General features: G+C 38.0%; 1 protein-coding gene across 6 annotated transcripts in view; it reads right to left on the bottom strand.

Annotated features, from left to right (window-relative positions):
• Window positions 1–18,869, bottom strand: part of syne1b (spectrin repeat containing, nuclear envelope 1b) — a 199,198-nt gene extending 180,329 nt beyond the window's left edge. For 3 of the 6 annotated variants that reach the window (XM_079833873.1, XM_079833874.1, XM_079833875.1), the window contains exons 1-2: window positions 7,534–7,934; window positions 4,912–4,973 (exon numbers count right to left, since the gene is read on the bottom strand). In XM_079833873.1, coding sequence (XP_079689999.1) covers window positions 4,912–4,973; window positions 7,534–7,612 — 141 coding nt within the window. In that variant the 5' untranslated portion in view covers window positions 7,613–7,934. Of the gene's footprint in view, window positions 1–4,911; window positions 4,974–7,533; window positions 7,935–18,653 lie in introns of those variants that run through there. The other 3 variants (XM_079833876.1, XM_079833877.1, XM_079833878.1) reach the window with 2 other exon arrangements.
• Between the last annotated feature and the right edge of the window lie 937 nt (window positions 18,870–19,806).

Genomic DNA, 19,806 nt, shown 5'->3' with positions numbered 1-19,806 from the left:
AAGTGCCACGTCACCAAAGCAACTAATCACGCATAATGAGGCGAGAGGGAGGGGTAACAACACTCACAACATCTTACAACAGCTCCGCTTTAGTTTCTACGATCTGCATGTGGGTCATTATACAAAGCCATGTGACTATGTAACAATGGATTGCCGATGTCATCATTTACTACGTGCAGTTAAAGCCATTTCTGTTTCCACATCAACTAAAAGACAGTAACTTCCTTGTATTTACAAATGCTTTTTCTTTATATCTCTTCATGAGGATGTCTTTTTTTCTGGCCTGTCCAAACCATCTTTTTTATAATTTCTCTTCACTGTATTGGTTAAAAAAAAAAAATAGCATTTTGAAATAAATGCTAGTCTTATGTCTTTAGTTTTGTATATGCATATTTTTAGGCTGACATAATACAAATTATATAAATATCCCTCATAAAAAAGTTTACTGACATCATCATCCATTAAATTAGTAATGTCTCCTTTAAAAAAACTAAAACTAAAATAGTTTATTCATCTGTTTTGTTATTTTTGTCAGTAGGGGAGAAACTAGGGACAAGGCCGATACCGATACTTGTTAATGATAAATAAATGTTAATAAAGTTATTTTTATAATAAGGAGTATGTGCACATGAAGTGGGGGTGGCATGACATCAGTTGATGCTGTCTTTAGCTTCAAATAAAAAAAATCCTTGGATTATTTTTGTGAAAGTGAAAACATTCTTGTTTCACACTGCTGACATGATCTTATCACTATAGCACTCCTTGCCAGTGTTGGGGAAAGTTACTTTGAAAAGTAATGCATTACAATATTGCGTTACTCCCTTAAAAAGTAACTAATTGAGTTACTTAGTTACTTTGTAAAAAAAGTAATGCGTTACGTTACTTTTGCGTTACTTTTTCTCACCTGGGCTGGGCTTGTTTTTGTTTATAACAAAAAAGTTATATTTTTGTGCAACGGTAAAGACCTCTTCATACCAAAATTGAAATAATAAGCCCCAGGTAAAAATGCAAATTCACGCATGAACAGTAGAGGGCGCAGCTCTGCTGCCAATCTGGATAATTGTAGAATAGGATGCAGGAGAAAAAAGTTTTACCAATAAAAACCAAAAATCTAGTAATTTTCATCATCAAAGGTCAGCAGCAAGACATTGGTAAATTAAATATAAAGGTAGATTAAATGCATAAAAATAGTTGTTTTATTTAACATTTAATTATTGGAGGTTTGCATAGTACTCTGATTTTGCATTTGACTGATTTTATTCATTTTGAGGAGTACAGAATCTTTATTGTGCAAGTGAGATAAATAAATGCTCACATTTAGTCTAGAACTACAATAACCCTCATGTTCACACACACACCTCTGCACTTATTTTTCTCACCATGGGGGCAGGAGAGCTGTCAGTCAAATTAATGCGAAAAAGTAACTTGTGTTACTTTTTTGAAAAAGTAACTCAGATATTTTGTTGTAAATTTGAAAAGTAATCCGTTACTTTACTAGTTACTTGAAAAAGTAATATTATTACGTAACTCAAGTTACTTGTAATACGTTACCCCCAACACTGCTCCTTGCACACGTGAGTTATTGCAGGCACATATAAACACGTTATCATATCGGCATAATTTTTTCATTTCATATCCGATGACGTGCCGATAATATCACGCATTCCCTAGGATAAACTTAAAAAAGTTGATTTTGCTGATTTTGTATAGTAAGAAATTGATTATAAAAAAATTGACAATTGTAGAAATGTCAAATTAATATGGAACATGGTCCTCCTTAATATTTCTCAAGACATGATTATAACCTAATATATTAAAATATTTCAATGTATTATGATTTATCACAATTTAATTTATTATCGCTTAAAGTCGACATCAAATCAAAATTGACCAAATTTATTTATTTCAAATAGAGAAGCGTTTGTCTTTAAATTTCACAAATTGCTCTTATTTTTCAACATTTTGAATTGCCAATCAATTCCCTAAAGAAATCCAATTTCACTCTAAGGATATGTTTACGCAACAAAAAATTTACTAAAAACTGAAAAGTTTTCCTTTGCGTTTTTGAAAAGTTTTGTGTACGTTCACATGGGTCCACAAAAACTATTAAAATCGTTGTGTTATTCATGCCAGGCCAGTAGTTGGCGATGACTAAACACGTAATACACATGCGCATGATGTTACCATTTCACAATGTTTACCGTTTCATGTTTTTGCAGTTTATATGGAGATGATAACGGTATCATTTTCAAAAACTTGCACTTTAAAACCCGTTTTTAAAAGTTTATGTTTTCAGACCCCCAAAACACTATTGTCGTGTAAATAGATGGCAAAAGTGGATAAAAAGTTTCCGTTTTTAGTTGAAACCGGTGTCGTGTAAATGGCCCCTAAAATAATTCACATTATGGCAGTAAATTGGGTGGAAAATGCATTTCATGTTAACTTAAAATAAATTAGTTATCTGACATAATCAGAAATGAACAACTTTCTCAAAATGTAAAATCCACCCATATAATGCTGACCATGGCTTGCTTGATAATATCTGAAAGGATCTTGCTAATGCTCTGTTGATTCTTAAACACACCATCTGAAATCACCGGGCACACATGTCAAAGACCTTAGGAGCGAAGCATGCTTCTTCCCACTGAGAATTGTTCCAGCCCCTTTCGATGACCATCTGCACATACCTACAGTGTCCAAGACTTCCCAAAACACACTTGTCTCTACAAGCATGGATTCAATCCACATTTCCACATGACGTAAGTTGCGTTCAGGGGAAATATCTCAACAATGTTGAATGTAACAATACAACAGATGGTCTGACAGAATGTCTCTGTCCTTCTTTAGCAAGAGACACAACATGTCAACAAAGAGTATTTGATTTGCGAAAAGAGGTCAAGTTCTGGTGTCACAATAGATTTTGAAGATGCTCCATTAGACAGTTCCAAAAAACCCAGAATCCTTCCTAAAAGTGGACATATATTTGTAGTAATTTTGTGCGTGTGTAGTAAATTATATAAATCAATTAATTATAACAAAATGTCAGTCTTTCATGTAATATAATTATGATTTTTTTTATATCATCATTTTGAATTTTAGGTGATATCATTATGAAAAAAAATTATTTTATGTCATAATTATGTTTTTTTATTATTGCAATATTAATAGAAATATTAATAGAATAGAAAAACAAAATATTGCAATGTCAGTTTTATGTTTCATATCATAATTTTGACTTTTAGGTTTTAGGTGATATAATTATGTCAATTTAATAAATATAGTATATCATAGTATATCATATATCATATAGTATATAAATATATATCAATTTAATCATAAGTATGGCTGTATTGGTCTTCCAAATATGCATAATAATCAAATATGTCACCATTTAATAAATTCAGAACCTGTTTTGAGGTTCTGTAATGCTCAGAGTCAGCCTACTAACACAAGATCACCCACTCGTCTTGGCCATGGCAGTTGGACGCCATCACAACACAGCATTCATCCTCAAAGCACACAGCACAAACAGCGCCCTTCATGCTTTTTATTAGAGTATTAGAGCATTACGCCCCCTCACTCACTGTTTACTGTCCGGACCACGATCAGCCTTTAATCATCTGAGCTTTACTCAGTTATACAGACATTTGCCCTTTAGAGTCATTATGACATTAGGCTACAAAACTAATTACATGGACCATTCGCTGTTCACGGATGATGGGTCAGGAAGACAGGAGAACAGTAACACAGCCATCACTGCTTAAGACGCTGGTGTGTTCCCTTTCCTCAGAATAACATCAACATCAACTGTCCAGCATTATCAGTGGTTGGTTGTCTATCATAACATATAGTTGCACACAAATAAGATTCTTAAAGGTGCAGTGTGTATTATTTCTGAGGGTCTATTGACAGAAATGCTGTTTTCAGTGGTGTATAAAGACCTTCCATAATGAACCGTTATGTTTTTATTACCTTAGAATGAGCAATTTCTATCTACACACACCGCAGGTCCCCTTACAGTGAAGTCGCCATTTAGCACCGCCATGTTTCTACAGTAGCCCTAAACGGACAAACTTCTCTACAGAGCGCTAGACACACTCTGCTGTTTTAGACGACGACATCTTTGTTCTGTGTCGGCCACCGTATCTTCTCTACGTGCTTCCAAAAGGAAGGGTGAGCGGTGGGTGATGCAATTCACAACCTCACCGCTAGATGCAGCTAAAACTCACACACTGCACCTTTAAGCTACAGTTAAAAAGATAACTGTCTAAATATCATTGTATGAAACAATGAAATAAGACAAGTGTCGTTTATTTTAAAGAAAGATAGCAAAAGCAGTTTTCAAGCAAAACATTTCACAAAAACGAATTGCACGAGTGTACAATACACTAAATTTTGATGAAAAATACAGTAAAAACAATAATATTGTGAAACATAATTACAATTTACAATAACCGTTTTCTATATGAATATATTTTAAAATGTAATTTATTCCTGTTATGGCAAAGTCTTCAGCCCGAAATCTTTTAATCAATTGAATGCATCCTTGTAGAATAAAAGTATTCATTTATTTCTATAATCTTACCACTAACTCTTGAACGGTAGCATAAATTAAGTCAAAATGAAGATTTTGTTTGTCAATCTGCAAAAAAAATTCACAGATCTACTCAAAATCATTGTCACACCAGGATTAAAACTCGCTGCAAAAATGGCCCCGAAAAATTGAAGCGAAAGTTTGTGCCGCAATTCAGCACAAAAGACATATTTTGTTATCTAATGCAATAACATACAAGCATTTTTAAAAGTGCCCCATTACTGTTTGGAGTCACTGTTGTATTGTAATCCAGTTTAAATAACACTACGAACAAAACGATGTGTCATTCAGATGAAAAAGATTCCAAAACATCTTACCTTAGCCAAGTGTGAATTAATCCACTTTGTAAAAGTTCTTTTCTGCACCGACTCCTGTTCATCTGCAGAAGAGAGAAACACAATAACCACGTCAGTGATCAGATCGTTTTTACTGCTCAAAACTGTTTCCTGTCTTCTTCATTCTGCTCACAGCCATCATGACTCACCTTGGGGTTTTTTTATATTTGTGAGAAATAAATGCATCCAAGAGGATTTAATATTGAATATTGTACAGTTTTACTAAGCCTGCGTTAAAAGCGAGAGATGAGATATTCACCAGCACAGGAGAGCTGAGCGTCCACATGTGGCATGGGCAAAAACATTTGCATGATATTAGAAACATGGGGCAATTTTCCCATTATTAGATCTAGGGCCAGATTTACTTAACAGGGCAAATTAGCGAGAGAGTGTTAGTCACTCTATTCACTCCATAATGACTAACACAATCAACCAAGAGCAGCGCAAATTAGTGTCTGGTTTAAGACATGCTTTTTTGGGCGGTAAATAATGGCGCCAACACCAGTAAATTGACTAGCGCAAACCTTTGTAAAATCACCATGTATGATTAATTTAAATACTCTCCTCCCATAAATGTTGCGTTTTAAAGGGAAACTCCAACAAATGCTTATGCTAATAAGGTAAGCTGTAAATATAATCCTGTCCATGCCTTTTCAGTTCTAATTTTTACAGCAGTTTTACAGTAGACAGTAGTTTTTTAATGCCAAAGGAGGGTTTGCACTGGCGCAAGCTGTAAATCTGGCCCATAGTATGTAGTATATACTCAACATTAAAGCTGAAGTCCGTAACTTTTTGCGCTTTAGCGGTTAATAAACAGAACTGCATGCATCTTGCGGAAGAACACTGCAGCCGGAGCTACTTCTCTCTGTTTACGTCTATGGCGAGTCACGCAGGGACTGTGCTCCTCCGCAGCGGTTCCTACCAGACCGGTCTGAAATAGTCCCAATATAAACACTTATTATAAGTGTACCATAATGATTCAGGGTAAGACAAAAACACGGTTTGGAAAATGGATTCATGTACATTCTCATTATATAGTTTTTGTAAATCTTGAACACAAAAAAAGTTATGGACAGCAGCTTTAACAACATAAATGCATATTTAAAAAAAGGTAACAAAGATATGCTTTTTATGTGCAAATCACAAGCTCTTAAGTAGACTTCATTCAGCGCTTGCCTGTGCAAAAGTCATCGCCACAATGCTATGGTGTTATGGGATGTTACTAGGGCATTGCTATGCAGTTGCTAGGATGTTCTGGGTGGTTGCCAGGGAGTTGTTATGTGGTTATTAGTGTGTTCTGGGTGGCTGCCAGACTTTGGTTATGTAGTTGCAAAGGTATTCTGCATTGTTGTCAGGCCATTGCCCTGCAGCCATAAAGATATTCTGAGCGGTTGCCAGGGTGTTGTCAAGCAGTTGTTAGGATGTTCTGTGTGGTTTCCAGGGTATTGCAAAGTGACTGCAAAGGTGTTCTGGTGGTTGCAGCCATAAAGACATTCTGAGCGGCTGTCGGGACACTGCTATGGAGTTGTTAAGATGTTCTGGGTGGTTGCCAGGGTGTTGCTAAGTGGCTATAAAGTTTCTATGCAGCCATAAAGATGTTCTGAGTGGTTGCTAGGATGTTCTGGGTGGTTGCCAGGGCACTGCTATGAAGTTGCTACAGTAGGATGATCTGAGCGGTAGCCAGGGTGTTGCTATGCGTTTGCAAAGTAGTTCTGAGTGGTTGCCAGGCCACTGCTATGCATCCATAAATATGTTCTAACTGATTGTCAAGGCATTCCTATGCAGCCATAAAGATGTTTGGAATGGTTGTCAGGGTATTGCTATGATGTTTTAGGAAAGTGGCAGCAAAGGTGTTCTGAGTGGTTTAAAGGGTGTTGCTATGTGGTTTCTATGCAGCTATAAAGATGTTCTGAGTGGTACCTAGAGTGTTCAAGGTGTTGCTGTTATTTTTTTATCGTCTGCAAGGTGAAAAAAGTGTAACTAATTAACATTGCTAGGATAACCCCTAAGTATTAGCAATAGCACTAGGGATGCTTAACTTCGCAAACAGCAGTAATGGAAGTTTGTGACATCTTTTAACACAATATACACGTCTTGCAGAGCATTTCAAGATACAGATAAGGTCATTCAGGTCGCCAACACACACCCACCAGACATATTTATGCATGATGGGTTCAGACGGACCAACGATATTCACAAGAGACAACATCCTATGTTTGCATGCTTGTTCTAATGCAATGCACAGGGCATGTTTAAGAAGCATCCATGTACTGTAGCACACACATGGCATGCCGGTGCAGCCTTAAGCACACCACAGCCATTATAATCCAACATGCGCAGCTGTAAAGAGGTTAACATCAGCACTCGTGTGCAGCCGTGGCCCGTGCCGACACGGTGATTACCTCTCCTGAGGAGGAAGACGAGGAAGACCTCAGCTGGCCATTAATGTCTAGTGAGCCATATGACCCAGAGACGTGTCACTGCATATCTGGATCATACATCTGTTTCACCTACATTCAGTGAAGCACAGACTACATGTCAATCTGAGCTAGTGGCTCCTGAAATATCCAGTCAGATGAGAGGAGACATCGATGTCCCACTTACCGCGGAGATACTGAAAGAATCCCGTCACCAGATTCAGAGACGTGGTCTTTTTCACAGCTAAGTCCTTAAAGTGAGCCATTGTGAGCCCTGCATTCCCTCCGTTTCTTTGTGTCCTTCATGTGTGGTATTGCGTGCCTGTCATTCAGGGAGGAAAACCAGATCAGCTATCCTTTATTTCCTCCGGGAAGCAGGAGCTTTCCGTGTGAAAACACAGTGCGACTGAGTGCTGGAGGATGGAACCTCCCCCTCCTCCTGTTGTCTCCCCCTCTCTCTCTCTCTCTCCTCCGCTGTGGATAGGCTGCTAATCGAGGGCAGTTTTTATGAGCCAGGCAACTTCCTGTTGTTGGCGGAGCTGGGGAGTCGTGCTGGTGTGGATGCTCCGTTCAGGTCTGTTCTAGTTCTAGCAGCATCCCACAGCTGCAGCCATACTGACCGGCTATGGCACTGATCCTCCAATCAGCACGCGGGGGGCTGTGATGTCACTGGGCAGCTGGTGTTATACTGATTTATATGGGTGGGTGGGGGTCAGTACTCGTGCTTCACAGCTTGAACTCCACCGGGGCTTCCACTACAAGCACTGCAGACACCCTAATGCAGGAATGGCTTAGAAAATAATCAGATTCATTGCAGTCCAGAATGCTGTACAACAAGGGACTTATTGGTACATAACACAATTACTGTGGGCGTGTATAAGTTTTCAAGTGTAAAATGCAAAGCACATAGAAACGGACTTTTTTGCCTTACAATGACATGTCAAAATGTATTGAATTGACTGATGTCTCATTGTGCACAATTTATTAATTTAACATTATCGGAGTGTTTGATGAGGCAACTATCACTGTTAATCTAGCTTGAACAAACTACTAACACTAAATATTAAAAAAAAAAATCCTACAGCATTTGTGCAACAGACATGAATGATACTTTAAATCATGTGTCATGTGTTCATAGACTTAAAATGAAGAGGGAATAAAGAGACCTCGAAGTGAAGTTTACTTGAGCAATCACTTAGCAACCACCTAGCAACACCCTGGCAACCACCCAGAATACCTCTGTAACCACCACCAAGTACAAATAAAAAAAAAAACACCTTAACAATGCTCATATTTTCTTAAGAAAAAAAAGATTTATAGGAAAAACATGTATATGTATGCATTTATACGTTAAACTTAATGCAAGAATTAAGCAATAAATGTAATTAAATGTGGCCCTGGACCACAAAACCAGTCATAAGGCTATTTTTTTATTTTATTGAGATGTATACATCATCTGAAAACTGAATAAACAAGCTTCCCATTGATGTATGGTTTGTTAGGACAATATTTGGCCGAGATACAACTAATTGAAAATCTGGAATCTGAGGGTGCAACAAAATCTAAATATTGAGAAAATCACCTTTAAAGTCATCCAAATTAAGTCCTTAGCAAGGCATATTACTAATAATAAATAATACATTTTTTATATATTTATGGTAGGAAATGTACAAAATATCTTCATGGAACGTGATCTTTACTTAATATCCTAATAATTTTTGGCATATAAGAAAAATTGATAAGTTTGACCCATACAATGTATTGTTGGCTATTGCGACAAATACACCCGTGCGACTTATGATTGATTTTGTGGTCCAGGGTCACAAATAGTTATTCAATTAAATTATAACTTTTATGTTAGATGCAATTAATCGATTTGACAATATTATATATATATATATATATATATATATATATATATATATATATATACACACTATATATATATATATATATATATATATATATATATATATATATATATATATATATATATATATATATATATATATATATATAATATATATATATATATATATTAGTACTGTTAAATCGATTATATATTACATATATTTTATGTATATAAAATTAATAATAACATGTAATATTGATAATAACATGATAATAAATGTTTATTGAGCAGCAAATCACCAAATTAGAATATGATATGATTTCTGAAGGTGACACTTAAGACTGGAGTAATGATGCTGAAAATTCAGCTTTGATCACAGAAATAAATTACATTTTAAAAAAAAAATTTACAATGGAAAAGTTATTAAAAAAGTTAATAAAGGTTATTATTATAATATCATTCAAAGTTATTAATATAATTATTTTCATAATTTCAAAATTTTTACTATTTTTACTATATTTTAAATCCTTTAAGTATTTTTGATTCTGTATGTGTCTATGGCAAAAATCATTCATGGTATGAATTTAATCATACTAAATAATACATGCATTATTTGCAAATGGCTATAAGGCAACTGGGAACCAACTGCACTCAAAGTATTGAATCATTTATGTCACAGCTAGAGCAAAAGCATCTGCCACCTGCTACAGTGCAGCCAGTGACATCACTCTATTATTCCTGACCATCAGCCACAGCATGAGGTCCACACAAACACAACCCACCTCACGACATATTTATTTATGTCCTGATATATATATATATTTAATTGTGCAATTATAAGACCATCTTATGACCAGAAATGGACATCCCCAATGTTAAGTCTTGATCTTCCAGGCATGCATTGCTTTGTGTTGTGTCCTGTTTAATAAAACACCCTTTATTAAATTACTTAATTTAATCTCATGTCTTGGTGCATTGAAATGTAAGTGCATTTACAAAATATAATTGTTCCTTCGCAAATCCACTTAGAGGAAAAATCCATTTTCCACTCACTCACCGTAGCATAGCTCAGGTATTTATATCTCAAAAAGCTTTTTGTGTTAAAGATAGAGGAATGTACCTTAAACTGTTTCAGTCCTAGAAGATAATTAAATTAGTGGAAAAAGTGATATCACATGCTCATCTAATGAGTCACAATTTGTTTCATCTAACAGGGATAAAGCTTAGTGTTCTTAGAAACAGATTAAAAAGACCTGGCATTGTACGAACTAGAATAAGGCAAGAAAAGGCAACTTACATATCTAACACACACATATACATACACACACGCTCACAAAACGTGAATAATTTTAAAGGAACATGCCGACTTTTTGGGACTTTAGCTTATTCACCGTATCCCCTAGAGTTAGATAAGTCCATAAAAACCATTCTCATCTCCGTGCGTGCCATAACTCTGTCTGGAGCACCCACCGCTAGCCTAGCTTAGCACAAAGACTGGAGGTAAACGGCTCCAGCTAGCCTACTGCTCAATAAGTGATAAAATAACGCCAACATTTTCCTATTTACATGTTGGGATGTGTATAGTTACATCGTGTACTAAGACTGACAGAAAATGAAAAGTTGAGATTTTCTAACTGATTTTAGCCATATCGGTCTAGAAAATTGCAACGTTTCATTTTCCGTCCGTCTTAGTACACGATGTAACTATATGCTAATGCTGGACAGTTCTGCAAAAGAAGCTGCTGTTTATGGGCCACAACCTGTAAGTATGTTTTATTCTTTGTTGATGTGTTTTACTTTTTATTCTGTAGCAAGGACGTAAACAAAGGCAAACGCGGTTTGGCTCCGCTAGCCAGTTACCTAATTGCTAATTCAAATTTATCCAACAAACACCTACAAACTTCTTTTTAATCCCACTAGCGAACTTCAAATGTTGGTGTTTGTTGGCGTTTAAAGGTGTCATGAACTGGCTTTTTTAATTTTTTTATACTGTTGTCTGTGGTCAACTTATGACGTTTGTGTGGTTTTTATATTCAAAAACATCATAATGAATAAGTAATAGGCTATTTTCTGCCATGGTTTTGAGGCTCTCTGATGAAACAATCGGTTTTGATGGGCGTGCCGCACTGAAGACTTGGAAGTAAACGCCCACGGCTAGGATTGGATAAGATTTGCATATTTAATGAGCTTTAGCTACCGTCAGTCCCAGGAATCGTCTGGGGGAAATGCTCAGAGGACTCGCAAAATATCGCGGAAATAATACAAACACAATGATTAAATCACACACACACACACACACACACACACACTCTCGCGGACACACACACACACTCACTCACTCACTCACTCACATGGACACTCACTCACTCGCGCGGACACACACACACACACTCACACACTCACACACACACACACACACACACACTCGCAAAGACGCGCGGACACACACTCGCTCGCTCGCTTGCGCAGACACACACACAAACACACACACACACTCACTAACTCACTCACTCACTCACTCAGACGAAGACACACTGACACACTCACTCACTCACTCGCTCGCGCAGACACACACACAGACACACACACACACACACACACACACACTCACTCACTCACGCGGGTGAAGACACACTGACACACTCACTCACTCACTCACTCGCGCATACACACACACACACACACACACACACACTCACTCACTCACTCGCGCAGACAAACACACAAGCGTCGCGCGGACACACACACGCGTCGCGCGGACACAGAGACACACACACTCGCGCCTGGCTCAACGTTACAAGTCCGATCACGAGTAAACCAATTCAATAACACCTTCTCCACCCTGTGACAGCATGCTAAGGTATGTAATCAATAGATTTGCAAAACTAACACATAAAAAAACATGTTTTAGCCTACTCACATGTGTGTTCAGAAGGAAGCTTATGCAGGGACGATCCTTAGCTCACGAGTCGGTGGGCGGGGCTACAGAAGCATATTTATCTGTAAAGGCGGCGTCTAGGTCCTATTACGTAAGAGATCCGCATATTCTGAAAGCTCTCGTTTTCTGAGCCTGATGTCAATAAAAGCTTTTCTTTGACTAACAAGGAAGTTTTCAGCTCTGAAACTTACAGGATATTTTTATATTACCATGACCTTTTATATGTCAAAAGCTCAAGGGAAAGTTGATTTCTCAGTTCATCACCCTTTTAAGTGATCAGTGTAAATGCAGGCTAAACATGGTTCTGTGTTTGATATGGCCACTGTAATAAATCCATGATTAGTCTTTGTAATGGTCTCATAGTTCTGGAGACAGATATTCGGCTATCGTTGAATGTTACATTTTGATGTTTTAATCCATTGTTGTTTTATATAGAATTGTTCTATAGTCAATACAATATTTTATGCATTTACATCAGAAGTAACTGTAATTAAATTACAGAAAAATGAAGAGTAATCCCTTACTTTACTCTTTCAAGAAAAAAAAAACATCATTCCCACTATCAAACAGTGTGCAATGTGCACGCTTACAGTGTAGAAAGCTTTATTTATTAATAATGGTCTTCTAGTTCGCAGCGTCATCCACTTGCACTTAGTGTTAAGAATTACAGTTAATTAAAGTATTAATGAACCGACGTACAGTCACTTTCAGTCTACTCATAGAAATAAGAGAAACAAGTGTGTGGAGCATCTGAAATTTAAATGAGTGTGTTCAACACAAACTCGGGACAGATGATATCATAGGCAACGGGTCAGATGTTGCCGTCATCTGCTGAATGGAGAGTGTCTTTAATACATCACTGGTGCAGTTAGGGAGAAATGCAATGTTGATTTCATGTATTAGGTAAAAAAAAAATAAACAATGTATAAACAAGGATACATTTATAATAATTTAAATATTTAGAAAAAATATTGAACACTGGAATACTGCCCTCTAGTGTCCTTTTATTCTCTTACTGCATTAAATGGCCAACATCTAAATTGCAATATATAACAGTATTTTGTTCAATGTGATGATGGCATTGTCTTTGATTAGAGAGAGCATCAGATTCGAGCATTGCAGACCAACAATATATTTAACCAGTTACTGATATAACGCCCTCAGATTTACAATTCAATTCAATTCAAGACAACAAACTTCTTGTGTTTTTTTTTCTTCGTTGGAGAGTTTTCATCTGATATGAGTCTAAAGGAAATGGCTGCTGTATAAAAATCATTCGTGCCAATGAATGGCGCTTTTACCACACGCTCGAAACAGGCATGCGCCAGTCACCACTGCGAGGGAAACCAAAAGAGGTTACTCTGAAAACAGTAACCACAGACCTTCTGTCATATAAACCACACATCGCCTTATTCGCTGTTGATGTGCCATGGTAACTAGCACACACCTCTTCTGATGTGCCTTCACTTCACAAATGCAAACTGCATTTGACCACATGCTTGAACTTAATTCAACTGAATTCGCCAAAAATGCAACTGCTCTGCCAACATCAAATGCCAAATCTACTGCACATAAGAAAATGTACAGAAATCAGAACCTTAACATGCACAATAAATTATTTTTACATTTTCTTAATACATGTAAATTATACATGTACTTAATACATGTAAATTAATGTCAGTGTAACATTTATCGCCATGTTGCTAGGGTATTTTGGATGGTTGCTAGGGCGTTGCTATGCAGTTGTAAATCTGGGTTTATATGTGGGTGGGTTAAGTCTAAACTCAGACTTCCTACACTAAAGCTGCAAATGCATGCCTGACTCTTGAAATTTTGGCGGTAAAAACAGAAGTGCCAGTTATCACGCATATGCAACTTCCTTCCTGGAGTGTTTGAATAATAAGTTCCTGTTTTCAGCTTAATTCACGCTTCATGTTTCGTCCTGAAGACTATGAGCATGTGGGCATTGCCATGGTGATCAGCAATAAACATAAATTCTCCACAAGGAAGTAGCACAATATCCTCTACAGGTTACATAGGAAATGCATTAGAGGCTTTGAATAGGTGCCACACACTTTCATCCCTGAGCATCTTTAAATATTCATGAAGAGTGTTTTTTCATGGACTTTATGAGTTGTTCAGAACAAGATTGTGAGTTTGAGTAGGCTACTGTGAAAATAAAACCTCAAATAGCAAACGGATAAAACCTTAAAGTCAACCACTTTATTTACTTTCTTAAAATATATTTACTGGTCTTATGCATTATTTATCACTGTTATTTTGAGGGGGAAAAATCCCCCTCCCATACAACCACCTGCCATACAGACACTTTTTACCATCCAATCAAAATGATTTGATTCATTTTTTTTATAAAATTAGTTTTAAACAGTTTCATACTTATTTTAAATGAAAGAACTAAAACTAAACGAAACCTTTTTTTTTTTTTTGTAAGTACATCCGTAAATCTGGACAGGTGAATAAATCACATGTCACAGTCAGTCACCTGCTAGTAGATTATTATTGTGTTACCCAGCATGCCTGGACAAGACCTGGTTATTAAGTTTAAAAGGAGTTAGATCTTAACAACACTTATGCTTGTATTATTGCTCTTTCCATATACTTCTGGTCTGTTTATTGTCATAAGAGCTGTTGAAATCATTCTTAAATCAATTACTGAGCAGAAAATTTTACCAGCCTTATGCTGTTATTACTCTTCCATGAAAGCCCACAGCGAAACATCTGCTTTCACTTAGTCACGGGATTAACACTCTCAAAAGTCTCGCTGTACTCGGCCAGCGGGTTGCCATCAAACAGAACTAAATACAGCTAATTTGTAATTTTTATAGACTTGCCCCTGTCCACTGCCAACACTGAGTAACAGCCATCAGTCAATAAGAAGGGGCACACAACGCCAGAGAGTCCAAGTTTCGATCTGTTCCATCTTCCAAGGACAGGACATCTTCCAAAGAGGTGTCAGGTTCTACCTGACACACACCACCTACTCTTCTAGAGTCCCTGTCCTGCTCTTAGACAAAACCACTGAACAATATATGGCCATTGAGCATATTGGTCAGTCTGGGTGTTTTATTACAATCTAGATTTTTTTACTTTTTTAGGTTTGTTCAAAGTACAAGCAACAGTAATAGTGATGCAAGCTTAAAGGTGCAGTAATTTCTGAGAAATGCTATTGAGAGTGGAAAGGGCCGAGCAACACAACACTTATACATCAGCAGCAGGGGGGCGTGTCCACTCATGATGGGGGAGGAGAGAGAGCCAATCAGCTATAAGGAGCGTGTCCACTCATGATGGAGGAGAAGAGAGAGTGAGCCAATAAGCAGTAGAGGCGTGTCCACTCATGATGGGGGAGGAGAGAGAGTGAGCCAATCAGCGTTAGGGGCGTGCCCATTCATAATGGGAGAGGAGAGAGAGTGAACCAATCAACTGTAGCGGGTGTGTACACTCATGATGGGGGAGGAGAGAGAGTGAGCCAATCAGCGTTAGGGGCGTGCCCATTCATAATGGGAGAGGAGAGAGAGTGAACCAATCAACTGTAGCGGGTGTGTACACTCATGATGGGGGAGGAGAGAGAGTGAGCCAATCAGCGTTAGGGGCGTGCCCACTCATGATGGGAGAGGAGAGAGAGTGAACCAATCAACTGTAGCGGGTGTGTACACTGATGATGGGAGAGGAGAGAGAGTGAGCCAATCAGCTGTAGGGGGCGTGTCCACTCATGATGGGGGAGGAGAGAGGGTGAGCCAATCAGCGGTAGGGTGCATATCCACTCATGATGGGGGAGCAGAGAGAGTGAACCAATCAGCTATAGAGGGCGTGTCCACTCATGATGGGGGAGGAGAGAGAGAGTGAGCCAATTGGCTGTAGGGTGCATGTCCACTCATGATAGGGGAGCAGAGAGAGTGAACCAATCAGCTATAGAGGGCGTGGTCATGATGGGGGAGCAGAGAGAGTGAACCAATCAGCTATAGAGGGCGTGTCCACTCATGATGGGGGAGCAGAGAGAGTGAACCAATCAGCTATAGAGGGCCTGTCCAATCATGATGAGGGAGGAGAGAGAGTGAACACATCAGCTGTAGGGGGCGTGTCCACTCATGATGGGGGAGCAGAGAGAGTGAACCAATCAGCTATAGAGGGCGTGGTCATGATGGGGGAGAGAGAGTGAGCCAATCAGCTGTAGGGGGCGTGTCCACTCATGATGGAGGAGGAGAGTGAGCCAATCAGCGGTAGGAACATGTCCACTCATGATGTGGAGGAGAGAGAGTGAACCAATCAGCTGTAGGGGACATGTCCACTCATGATGGAGGAGGAGAGTGAGCCAATCAGCGGTAGGGACATGTCCACTCATGATGTGGAGGAGAGAGAGTGAACCAATCAGCTGTAGGGGGCGTGTCCACTCATGATGTGGAGGGGAGAGAGTGAGCCATTCAGCAGCAGGGGCGTGTACACTCATGATGGGGGAGGAGAGAGAGTGAGCCAATCAGCAGCAGGGGTGTGTCCACTCATGATGGGGGAGGAGAGAGAGTGAGCCAATCAGCAGCAGGGGTGTGTCCACTCATGATGGGGGAGGAGAGAGAGTGAGCAAGAGGAAGATTTGAAGACTGTAGAAAGAGAGATGGCTGAGAGACATTACAAAAGAGAAAAGCTCAGAGGTATATCATTGGGAAAAAAGGGTTATGATCAAGCAAGAGCTTTAGGACCCGTGTTAATATTAGAAAAACTTTCCAGCGCTGGAGAGACCTAAGCGGGAAGGCATGAAAACGGACACAGAGGTTGCGTTTTTTCTGCTCTGTATGTAAGTAACTTTTCAGTTTTGAGAGACATTGTTTGTCTGGATTTGCTGGCGACTAACAACCAACTGTTGCTTGTATATACTCTTGTGTACTGTATGTTAATTTTTTGTTCTTCTTTGTAATTTTCGCAAAGCATTATTTTGCTTCGCTTCAGTTATGATAAAGAGACATCCACTCTTGCATTGTATGTTTGTGTTTTTTGGGGGCGGAGCAATGAATGGAGGGGTGTTTTTGTTTGGGTTGGTTTCAAATATCAACAGTGTTTCTCAGAAATCACTTACTGCACCTTTAATTTAAGGGATACTCCACACAAAAAAAAAATGTATTCTGTCATCAATTATGCACTTTTATGACATTAAAAATCTGCTTGACTTTCTTTTTACTGTGGAAGAAAAAAAATGGAACCAATTGTATTGAATTGTATGGATTGTATGGAAAAACACTGAGACACTTGAACAGTGTACTTTTAGTATTATTTTCCATATATAGTATTGTATTATTGAGTAATATTTTGAAAGTATGATATTTTCAGTTTCATTTTTTGTTATGTGCTTGTGCTTGTGCTTTTACTTTTTGAGCTTTTTATAGCTTTAACTTGACCACATTTTCATTTCTGGGTGAACTATCCCTTTAAACATGTGGATTTGGTGATGGAGAATAATGAAGCTGCCCAGCAAAACAGGTGGAATATGGAAACATTTTCCTACCAGCATGAGCCCCTGCATCCCAACGTCATCACTCACTCCCAGGACAGCAATCATCGCTCCTGTTTTTCTTTTGGGTGGTTTTATATTTTGTCTTCCTCCAAAATGTATTGCAAAAACATTTAAACATTTCCTGCCATCTAAAAAGCCATACTCATAATGTTGGCAGGTACAATATCGGCAGAGATTGTGCCTTGAATGCATTTGATATGACATGACATAGCACTCCAGACTAAAACAATCTTATCATAAAGAATCATTCAAGCAAGAAAGGTCAAACAACTCTATTCTCTCTATGGCAGCAACACAAGTTTAAGAAAAGGGCCTTTTGTCAAGGACAACTTCCTGTAAGTAACAAAGATGACCTTCATGGGCCAAACTTATATTAAACACAAATCTAATTGTCTTTGTTAAAAAAATTGTTTTTAAAAAGCCATTACTAGGGCAATTTAACAATAGTTCTTTGCAGTTAGATTACATGCCATCTATGTGATTTTAATTAAATTACCAATTTAAGTCAGCACCAAGCAGACACAATTATGTACAAAGATACAAAGAAAGCATCACGACACAAATAGATCCTCTGTATCTAGTTAAAAGGTGAAGAAAACCTATCCTTACCTCAAGCACTGCAGCACAAAACCAGTCCATTTGAACCCTCAGCTGATAAAGCAAGGCATCCGTAAGCCATTCTAATGAAAGTGCATGATTCCCTCGGGACAGTTCAAATACACAAACATCTCTTTTTGCAACACTGCCATAAGCTGTATTTGATGACAACATTAGTTTAAAAATAAATGGATGGACACGCATAGCCATTATGTAAAGCATCAATATTGATTTCTCGAGTGGGTCAGTTCCTATGCTATCAAATATGGTGCATTTGTGCAACAAGAGGCATCTGGCAAACTATTGGTGTGAAGGCACTGAATCAGCAAAATTCCTCCTGACTCATAGAGCCAGAGGACGCCGTGGAAGCTGGGAGAACAGAAATACAGTATCACCTACCTTGCAGCCTTTGCATCACATTCATAATGTCCTTGGTGGACCGTCCGAAAGGGCTTAGGGAAGCCATGGTCCCTCTCTACAGTCCTGTGCTCCTCTGACACTGGATCACTCATGCAGTCGGCACGGTAGACAGAAGATACTGCAATACTTTCTTAAGGGGGCATCCCCATCCGCCCCTCCTACAACTCTCTTTCCTCCTCTTGCTCTCTCTCTCTCTCTCTCTCTCTCTCTGATGCAGAAACTCCAGGAACTCGATATGATCCAATAGAAAAGCAGGTTTCATTTAGGTGCCCGACCGGGTAGTCGGCCAATCAGAAGTCCTCTTCTATCTAGTCAGTGAACCAAGAAGAAAGAGTAACAGCATGGGTGTCAAACAGAACACTGTAAAAAGATTTAGATGAGATAACATATAAACTAACTAGTGTGACAAAAAAAATAATAATAATAATTATGACTAAATCAAATAAGTAATTTTTTAAGATCTGGTAGAAAAACTGCACATTTCCCCTTTCTACAGTGCAATAAATGTCATTGTGTTTCTATGTATGTATGCACACTGTAGTCATGACTTATGCTGTACATGCATATGTTTGCACACAGGCCAGGTCCCTTTTATCTCACATAAATTGCTGTTATTTATTTATTGTCAGTTTTATAATAGTATTAATAATAATAACCCACATTAAAAAATACTATAGTATGTTATAGTAAAATTACTCTAGTAAATACTAGTGTTTTTGAATCATACTATAGTAAATATACTACAGTAAATTAACAAAGTGTAGTAAATACTGTAATATACTACAATATACTACAATTTACTGTAGTATCTTTACTATAGTATGGTTCAAAAACACTATAGTATTTACTAGAGTAATTTTACTGTAATTTTACTATAATATACTATAATATACTATAGTATTTTTTCATGTGGGAATCTATGGACTTATTGATTGATTGATATTAGAATATATGGAAAAGAGTTTAGTCATAAGAGCTCATTCATAATCCAAAGTCTTTGCCCACCAGGGATAACTTTTCGACTTGCATGTTTATTGCACATGAAACGCATCATGGACGTGCATGCATTTTTATCAGCCAAAGCTCTGCAATTAACTAAGTGAAGATAACAGAAACTCAGCAACACAAGATA

Source organism: Gobio gobio (genome assembly GCF_949357685.1).
Source record: "Gobio gobio genome assembly, chromosome: 13".
NCBI classification, from domain to species: domain Eukaryota; kingdom Metazoa; phylum Chordata; class Actinopteri; order Cypriniformes; family Gobionidae; genus Gobio; species Gobio gobio.
Note: the sequence above shows the minus strand (reverse complement) of the source record. Positions and strands in the feature narration are given on the sequence as shown.